Below are 10,182 nucleotides of genomic sequence, written 5' to 3'. Positions count from 1 at the left end.
TCTCTCTCTCTCTCTCTCTCTCTCTCTCTCTCTCTCTCTCTCTCTCTCTCTCTCTCTCTCTCTCTCTCTCTCTCTCCTCTCTCTCTCTCTCTCTCTCTCTCTCTCTCTCTCTCTCTCTCTCTCTCTCTCTCTCTCTCTCTCTCTCTCTCTCTCTCTCTCTCTCTCTCTCTCTCTCTCTCTCCCTCTCTCTCTCTCTCTCTCCCTCTCTCTCTCTCCCTCTCTCTCTCTCCCTCTCTCTCTCTCTCTCTCTCTCTCTCTCTCTCTCTCTCTCTCTCTCTCTCTCTCTCTCTCTCTCTCTCTCTCTCTCTCTCTCTCTCTCCCACAAGTGCCCAACCACTTGTGGACTGTCCAGAATTGAACGCCGACCTGCATGAAGCCAGTCCATCGCTCTACCGTCCAGCTCAAGTGGTTAGGTAAAATCACTTGTCTCGCTTCGTGTGTCGTAGATATTATTTATACAGTATTCACACAGCCGTGAATATGCTGATATTTATATTAATAAAACATTCTCAAACATTAACACAACAACCCATTAAAACATTTGACCACCTTTTAAAGTATTCAGAGAAACAAACCTAACAATACTTAAACATTAACACAATAAATTATCAGGAAAGTAGAAATTCAGATTCAGATTCAGATTCAGATTCAGATGTTTATTCAGGTAAGGTATATACATACAAGTGATGTTACATTAATGGATTGATATATAGATAGAGCTAGTACATACAATGCCTAAAGCCACTATTACGCAATGCGTTTCGGGCAAGAAAACATTAATATCTAGAACTTAATACTAATTGAGCATAAAGAATAAAAGATGTTGAGAACAAATACAAATAAAGATAAAAAAAAAAGGGGGGAAACATGACTGAAAAAGCAGCACAAATACAATAGGTTGACAAACAGTGTTGATTAAAAAAAAAAAAAGAAAATAACAGACATGGGTTGACAATAGAGGAGTGAGGTAGATTACAGGGAATTTATTAGGTAGTGTTTAGTTTTTATCTTAAACTGGTTGAGAGAGGTACAGTCTTTAACATGGTTGGGAAGGTCATTCCACATTCTGGGCCCCTTGATTTGCAGAGCATTTCTAGTTTGATTAAGACGTACTCTAGGAATATCAAAACTGTATTTATTTCTGGTGTGGTGCTCATGGGTTCTGTTACAACCTACTATGAAGCTTTTAAGATCAGGATTGGCATTATAGTTTAGCGTTTTATATATGTATAATACACATGAGAGAATGTGCAGTGACTTAATATCTAACATATTAAGAGATTTGAGTAGGGGTACCGAGTGATGTCTGGGGCCAGAGTTGGATATTGTTCTAATAGCGGCTTTGTGTTGGGTAATTAGAGGACGTAAGTGATTTTGGGTAGTAGAACCCCAAGCACAAATACCATAGTTGAGATAAGGATAGATAAGGGAGTAATAGAGAGTCACCAGGGCAGGGCGTGGTACATAATATCTGATCTTAGAAAGAATGCCCACCGTTTTTGAAACTTTTTTAGATATATTTAGAATGTGTCCCTGGAAATTCAGCTTGTGGTCAATGAGAATGCCAAGGAATTTGCCATCTAATTTGTTACAAATTTGGGTATTGTTTATTTTGAGATTTATAAGACTAGAGGATTTATTGCCAAACAGAATATAGAAGGTTTTGTCAATGTTAAGGGTGAGTTTGTTGGCAGTTAGCCAAAGATGGACTTTATTTAGCTCAGTATTTACTGTGGCATTTAGAGCAAGAGGGTCAGGACTGGAGTAAATGAAGGTTGTGTCGTCAGCAAATAGAATTGGTTTGAGGTGTTGGGAGGCATTTGGAAGGTCATTAATGTAGATGAGAAAGAGGAGAGGGCCAAGTATGCTGCCCTGAGGAACACCAATGTTGATGGGTAGGGTGGGAGAAATTGTATTATTCACAGAAACATATTGGAGCCTGTCAGTAAGGTAGGACTCGAGGTATTGTAGGGAGTGTCCTCTGACTCCATAATGATGTAATTTAAGAAGAAGGTTATGGTGGTTGACAGTATCAAAAGCTTTACGCAGGTCCACAAATAACCCAACAGGGAACTCCTTTTTATCAAGAGCTGTATGAATCGAGTTAAGCATACTAATAAGTGCATCGTTAGTGCTTTTTTTGGGTCTGAAGCCATATTGGCAAGGGCTAAGTATATTGAGTTTGGCTAGATATGAGTAAAGCTGCTTGTATATAAGTTTTTCAAAAATTTTTGACAAGTTTGGCAGGATTGATATAGGTCTGTAGTTGTTAACATCTGTGGGGTCACCACATTTGTGGACAGGCGTTACTCTCGCTTTTTTTAGAATATCTGGAAAGGTTTGGAGTTCAAGTGACTTGTTGAAGAGCAAAGCAATAGCAGGGGCTAAAGATCTGGAGGCTTTTTTGTAAATTAAAGTTGGTATCTCCTCAAGGGCACTAGACTTGGTTTTAAGGGAAAGGATTATCTCATTGACGTCAGTGGAGTTAATAGGCTTTAGGTACAGAGACTGTGGATAGTTACCTGTAAGATAGTCCTTAATGTCAGTACTGGAAGATGGAATATCATTTGCAAGGGATGAACCAATGGAAGAGAAGAACCTATTAAACTCAATAGCAGAATCAGAGGCTGAAAGCTGACCATCGTTATTAGACAGGAGAGTCGGTTTGTTATTTAAAGATTTCTTTGATCCCAATATTTGTGAAATTGTGCTCCAAGTTTGTTTAATGTTGCTCTTTATTTGAGTAAATTTATCTTCGTAGTAATTAGTTTTGGCTCGTCTAATTATCTTAGTTAGCAATAATGAGTAATTCTTTGAGAATTCTTTGGAGACAATTCCTAACCTATACTTCTTCTCAAGGTCGTGTTTTTTGTTAATGGATTTCAGTATTCCCTTTGTAAGCCAAGGATTGTTAAGCCTTTTGGTTGTGACTTGTTTTGTAAGCCTAGGACAGTGGGTGTTATAAAGGCTAAGAGTTGTTTGTAGAAAAGATTGCACTTTTTGTTTGTTAAAAAGAAAAAAGTTTGTAAAAAAGAAATAGCAGACTGTGAGTCACAATAACGAGGCTGAAGATATGATGACCAAACCATACACCACAAGATGAAGACACGACGACGTCTCGGTCCGTCGAAATAGCATTGACCCGTGTCAAGGTCTCCCATATAGGTCAAGGTCTCCCATGTAGGTCAAGGTCTCCCATGTAGGTCAAGGTCCCCCATGTAGGTCAAGGTCCCCCATGTAGGTCAAGGTCTCCCATGTAGGTCAAGGTCTCCCATGTAGGTCAAGGTCCCCCATGTAGGTCAAGGTCCCCCATGTAGGTCAAGGTCCCCCATGTAGGTCAAGGTCCCCCATGTAGGTCAAGGTCCCCCATGTAGGTCAAGGTCCCCCATGTAGGTCAAGGTCCCCCATGTAGGTCAAGGTCTCCCATGTAGGTCAAGGTCCCCCATGTAGGTCAAGGTCCCCCATGTAGGTCAAGGTCTCCCATGTAGGTCAAGGTCCCCCATGTAGGTCAAGGTCCCCCATGTAGGTCAAGGTCTCCCATGTAGGTCAAGGTCCCCCATGTAGGTCAAGGTCCCCCATGTAGGTCAAGGTCCCCCATGTAGGTCAAGGTCCCCCATGTAGGTCAAGGTCCCCCATGTAGGTCAAGGTCCCCCATGTAGGTCAAGGTCCCCCATGTAGGTCAAGGTCCCCAATGTAGGTCAAGGTCCCCCATGTAGGTCAAGGTCCCCCATGTAGGTCAAGGTCCCCCATGTAGGTCTAGGTCCCCCATGTAGGTCAAGGTCTTCCCTAATAACAGCCCAAGAAGCCAAAGTGGGAAACAAAAATCTTGTAATATATTGCCTGATAACTGAGTCACACTTGGCTAGGTCTTCAAGGTCAGTGAGTCAAACTGACAGTCTCTCGCCAGATCACTGTCTCAAACTGACAGTCTCTCGCCAGATCACTGTCTCAAGCTGACAGTCTCTCGCCAGATCACTGTCTCAAACTGACAGTCTCTCGCCAGATCACTGTCTCAAGCTGACAGTCTCTCGCCAGATCACTGTCTCAAACTGACAGTCTCTCGCCAGATCACTGTCTCAAGCTGACAGTCCCACACCAAGTCACTGTCTCAAGCTGACAGTCCCACACCAGGTCACTGTCTCAAGCTGACAGTCCCACACCAGGTCACTGTCTCAAGCTGACAGTCCCACACCAGGTCACTGTCTCAAGCTGACAGTCCCACACCAGGTCACTGTCTCAAGCTGACAGTCCCACACCAGGTCACTGTCTCAAGCTGACAGTCCCACACCAGGTCACTGTCTCAAGCTGACAGTCCCACACCAAGTTACTGTCTGAAGCAACTCACACAACAGAGGACATGCAGCATCTCCACATTCACGAGGACATGCACCATCTTCACTTTCACGAGGACATGCACCATCTCCACATTCACGAGGACATGCAGCATCTTCACATTCACGAGGACATGCACCATCTCCACATTCACGAGGACATGCAGCATCTCCACATTCACGAGGACATGCAGCATCTCCACATTCACGAGGACATGCACCATCTTCACATTCACGAGGACATGCAGCATCTTCACATTCACGAGGACATGCAGCATCTTCACATTCACGAGGACATGCAGCATCTTCACATTCTCACCAGACCCGAGATTCTAAATGTAAATTATTCATCTTCAATTCTTGATAAAACAAATTTAACGAATCAATGTCTGGAGGGATTACTCGCCCTCAAGAAATATTCATGTTCATCTTATACATATTTTCCTGACATCTTCACACCGAGAACGCGCAGGGAAGTGAACGCTTAAGCAGTTGGTTGAGGAGAACGTGTTCACACTGACACTGAGAATGACAAGCCAGCTGCACCTTCAGGACAAGTTCTGTCATAGACGCAGAGATGTAGTCACTGTGACATGACAGTGACATGACAGTGACAACACAACAGTTTCTGGGGTAAACCATAAAGTGCATACAATCATTTAGTAGCAATTATTTATATATTTATCAAGTAGATCTGTGGATAATGATGCCACAGTAAGCTGAAGTGTGCAACAAGGAACAATCAAATAGTTACTGAGTGTATCGGAAGTAATGTTTGACGTGACACGCAACAGCAGATATTGCACGTGTTGGTCAATATTGGAACTCACTTATGTACACTTGTGTGAGTGTGTCGGCAGTGTGTGTGTGTGTAGGGTCTGTGTAGGTATAGTGTGTGTGTGTAGGGTCTGTGTAGGTATAGTGTGTGTGTGTAGGGTCTGTGTAGGTATAGTGTGTGTGTGTGTGTGTGTGTGTGTGTGTGTGTGTGTGTGTGTGTGTGTGTGTGTGTGTGTGTGTGTGTAGGGTCTGTGTAGGTATAGTGTGTGTGTGTGTGTGTGTGTGTGTGTGTGTGTGTGTGTGTGTGTGTGTGTGTGTGTGTGTGTGTGTGTGTGTGTAGGGTCTGTGTAGGTATAGTGTGTGTGTAGGGTCTGTGTAGGTATAGTGTGTGTGTGTGTGTAGGGTCTGTGTAGGTATAGTGTGTGTGTGTGTAGGGTCTGTGTAGGTATAGTGTGTGTGTGTGTAGGGTCTGTGTAGGTATAGTGTGTGTGTGTAGGGTCTGTGTAGGTATAGTGTGTGTGTGTAGGGTCTGTGTAGGTATAGTGTGTGTGTGTGTGTATGTGTGTGTGTGTATGTGTGTGTGTGTGTAGGTATAGTGTGTGTGTGTAGGGTCTGTGTAGGTATAGTGTGTATGTGTAGGGTCTGTGTAGGTATAGTGGGTGTGTGTGTGTGTGTGTTGGTTCTGTCTGTCTGTCTGTCTGTCTGTCTGTCTGTCTGTCTGTCTGTCTGTCTGTCTGTCTGTCTGTCTGTCTGTCTGTCTGTCTGTGTCTGTGTCTGTGTACGTACTCATCTAGGTGTGTTTGCGGGGATTGAGCTCTGGCTCTTTGGTCCCGTGGGTGGTGATAGTGGGTGGAGATGGTAGTAATCACAATTCTTTCCATCTCAAGTGCTTGAAATCTACGAGAGACGAGTCATAGTTGGTTAAACATGAACGACTCTTTGGAAAGCCGTGTTGTGAATCCTCCAATGATCTTTGTTTCTCAAGATGTAAACAAATGGCTTTTGCAGTTATCGCTTCAAGCAAGTTTCTTCAGAATAAACATTAAGTTAATTGGACGACAAATTAGATGAAAGTGATCTCTCATCCTTGTCAAAAATCGAGAATGAATCACCCTTACATCCTTCCACAACTCTGATAACTTGCCCGAGTCTAATGAATATGCAAGACAAGGGCTCTCTCGGGTCTTTTTTTCCATTTTTAGAGAACCCTAATACTTCAAATACCCTAATACTGTCAAATACTTCATCTGGATCTGAGGAGTTATTTGACTTGAATTGTATTATTTGTTAAATAACTTACTATTGTCAGCCTATTTCCTTCGCCATTATTAGTCTAAGTTAAAATGCTGTCATGTAGATTCCTTAATTACTTCCTTCTCCCCTTATTTATATTCAAAATTGTCTACAAACTTATATTACTTGCAATGTACTTCGACATGAATAGAGAGATATAAGCTGATGATTGCCTCTCAAAATATCTAGAAATATACGCATTATCGTAGTCTAGGTTATAATGCTTCCATACACTCTTTAACTTAACATTTTACACAAACATGTACAATGATAATATACTATGAAATGAATAAATAGATACAAGTCGATGATTGCCTTCCAAAAAATCTCAAAATATTTTTTTTCCTTCAGCAGAGGGAACGTTTCAATAATTCTGGGAAAATAGTGACGGGAACTCCAAGCAGGACAGATTGTTGCGTCTCACAGTCAAGGACACGATCAGACTGACAACAAATCATTTTGCTGTTGTTGGTTGAGGGTATTTCCCACAATTTGTCCAGGAGTATATAACCTGCTGGAGCCGAGAGTCCGTCACCACTGTCCTCAGCAAGAGTCTAACATGCAGACAACACTCACAGTGAGCGCCCTGCTCCTAGCAGTGGTGACAGGCAGCCCCCTCCAGGGCTCGTCACTGCAGCTCACCAACACACCAACACAAGATACCAATCTGGCGCCAATTTACACGTCGGACGAGGAGCTTGATCCATATTTGGTGCAAGACGAGGGACGAGAACCGTCTCTAAACTCTGATGAAGATGGTTTGAATCATGAACGAAGAAAGCGACAGACCACAGTATCCGGGTCCGCCAACACTGAACGCCTGGGTGGTGGGTAAGTGGACTCTCCTCACAGCTTAATATATTATACTTGTGTAACAAACTGGAGACCACACACTGACTCACTGCTTATATAGAAACAATAAGGGTTTTGGAGAGAAGACTTTTATATCTACATCAATAAAAGATTTCTTTTTGACGGTCTGTCCAAGGTTGGAGGCCAGTCGCTTGGTGCTAAACTCACCTGGTAGCTTACTATGTAACCCTACCAGTTACCATGTAGCCCTTATCAGTTACCATGTAACCCTACCAGTTACCACGTAACCCCTATCAGTTACCATGTAACCCTACCAGTTACCAAGTAACTCAGTTACATGGTAAGTGGAAGGGATTGGCCAACACAGAGAGGTCAAGGTTGGCCCTATTGCTCCCCTTTACGGGATCAGGGCTCAGATGGGGAACCCACTGAAGTCGGCGTAAATGAAATAGTGGCCTTGGAGTCCATAGAGTTACATTGTGTGTACATAATTATAAAAAATCAGATATTGATATGCAAAATGAATGTTCTTATAGCAGATTTGCATTCCACGAGCACCCTATACTTAAATGATGCAACTGGGTACCTCCTACTAGTATAAGGGACAAGATATGTAAGGGAATTAGCGCATGGTGTGTGTTCTGTATGTTGAAGGGGTCGTGGAACATGGGATGTGTTCCATGACCTATATCCCATGTTCCACGGAACATGGGGTGTGTTCAGTGTATTTCAAGGGTCAGGGGTCTATAACGTATGATATGTTGCATGTGTTGCAGGGCTCGGCGAGACAGCGCTAGCATCAACTTGGGTCACACCTTCAACAAACACACAATCCAAGGCGGCCTCAGTGTTGACCGCACCAAAGTTCCCGGGTAAGATAACCATATTCCACTGTTTATCATTGTTATTGTAAACTGTTGGTGCACTTTGGCTCAGTATTTTAACTCAAAGTTGAAATATATAAAGAGTAAAATGCGCAAGTAAAGCTTTGTTAATTTAGTACAGTTTTTGTTTTGTTGATAAATATTTATCTATATATAGATCATATAAACAAAGATTCAGTACAATAAATTATACAGTAGCACAGATAATGTAGTAATCTGTATACCATGATGCAGCCTTGGGAGCGAGAGGAACGTGGGAGCCAATTTGGGTTACGAGTTCAAGCCCAACAAACAGACCTCCATCACCGCCGGTGTACAACACTCCCGGGGTGGAGGCCGCAGGTAGGCCTCTCTTCCAGCTGCTCTCGTCACACTTCGCTGTTAACACCTGCTACACCCTTCAGTCTAAACACCTGCTACACCCTTCAGTCTAAACACCTGCTACACCCTCTTCTATAAACATGAGCAAATGATCCATTACAACATCCGCCAGTGTCATTACTATAGATTCTGTCATGTATTCATATACAGTTTATAAGTGTTATAAAGTCTGCGTTTCCTCGTAAGATTATATTTGATATTTTCATCGCAGCTCAAAGTTTGTCTCGTGAGGAACCTTCATTAATTATTATTTCTCATTTAAATGTTAAAGCAAAACTTTATTTCCAACAGGTCCAACAGTTTTGGACTTGGTTTCAGTCACACGTTCGGCCGGAAGAGGAGAGCCACAGAGAACTTGTAAATAGCGTCTTGTGAAGAAGTGAAAGTTGAGTGTGTTCTTAAGATGCCAGCGTTCCTCTCCAGTATTACTAGAGGGCCTCCAGAGACCCGCGTCTAACTAGTCCTGTCAATGCCTCTTATAGAGCGTCTTTGTCCGGAGCCACAACTGGTTAGGTTAGTTAGCGATGAAGTTTTAATACAAGTTTGAATCCTACTGTACAAAATTAATTTTGATTTGTTATATTAAGCCATTATGAACTTCAATTTTATTATGCTTTAGATATTAATATTTACAAGTATTATATTTCTGTTCAATAAAGTTTATCAATGAAGGCAAAAGCTTCTTATTTATTTCTCACAAATAACTTTAATATTTATTATAATTAGCAAAAGACCACAACATGTTTTGATTAAATCTTTTTAGAGAAACATTTGCCGATGACTACGGAGGTAAACTATTTATAATAATGCTCAAACTTACACTTTATAATGACACTAAACAGATTCAGACCCGAATTATTCTCGGTTGTAAAGTATACTTCTTGGTTGTTCGGTAAATTAATGAATTTACCTTAGTAACCCTCCCACCGTTGGTAGGCCTTAAGCTCAACACCGTTGATATAACTTTAATACGTTATAACTTAATATAACTTAAGATATCAACGAATTAAAGTTTGTGTTAAGTGTACTCCGGACTTCGCAGCGTCTATACACAATACACAATTAATAAAGCAAGTCAACGATGGATTCCTGTATACATTTACATTAATCTTTACACACTATAGTGCCGAGATGCTTGCCTGAATCATCACAGCCTGCCCTCATGACAGATTGCTCTTATCACAGCCTGCCTTCATGACAGATTGCTCTTATTACAGCCTGCTCTTATCACAGTCCTTCCTCATCAACAAAGGCCAAAAGCTTGTTAATCCAGTCGCCAAACCCCCTGTTTATTAATAGAAAAATGTTTTACACACGACTCACACAAGTGTGGACTTTCGAATATTTCTCGAACAGTGCTTCGTGGACAACCTCTGTTCGAATTACAACTCTGTAAACAACCCGTCCTCGACTCAAGTTCATTACATCCAGCGGTCAACCCGCTGGATGGTCGATGATGGTTGATATACACATTAATGAATATATCAATAATTATTAAGGACAAGACCGGAATATAACGATGCCAACACAGAAGACACTTCAATAATTATACCACCAATAATTGTATCTCACTAATTGTACCACCAATAAGTGTATCATCCCTAATTGTATCACCAATAATTGAATTATCAAGATTTACAGAGCACTGGGATGTGTATAGTAGTGTTTCAATGTAGTTTGTAATTTATCTTAAAGGAAAATAA

The 10,182-nt window shown here is 41.7% G+C and overlaps 1 protein-coding gene across 1 annotated transcript; it reads left to right on the top strand.

The window, feature by feature from the left end:
- The first annotated feature begins 6,921 nt into the window (after window positions 1-6,921).
- On the top strand, window positions 6,922-9,157 carry LOC123765722 (uncharacterized). The gene is made up of 4 exons (XM_045754422.2): window positions 6,922-7,232; window positions 7,991-8,086; window positions 8,333-8,440; window positions 8,771-9,157. Exons 1-4 carry the CDS (start codon window positions 6,961-6,963, stop codon window positions 8,838-8,840), a joined length of 546 nt encoding a protein of 181 aa, XP_045610378.2. The 5' UTR covers window positions 6,922-6,960; the 3' UTR covers window positions 8,841-9,157.
- The last annotated feature ends 1,025 nt before the right edge of the window (window positions 9,158-10,182 follow it).

This window comes from Procambarus clarkii, chromosome 37 (genome assembly GCF_040958095.1).
Source record: "Procambarus clarkii isolate CNS0578487 chromosome 37, FALCON_Pclarkii_2.0, whole genome shotgun sequence".
Taxonomy (NCBI): Eukaryota; Metazoa; Arthropoda; class Malacostraca; order Decapoda; family Cambaridae; genus Procambarus; species Procambarus clarkii.
The sequence above is the reverse complement of the archived record's forward strand: the minus strand, read 5'-3'. Positions and strand labels throughout refer to the sequence as shown.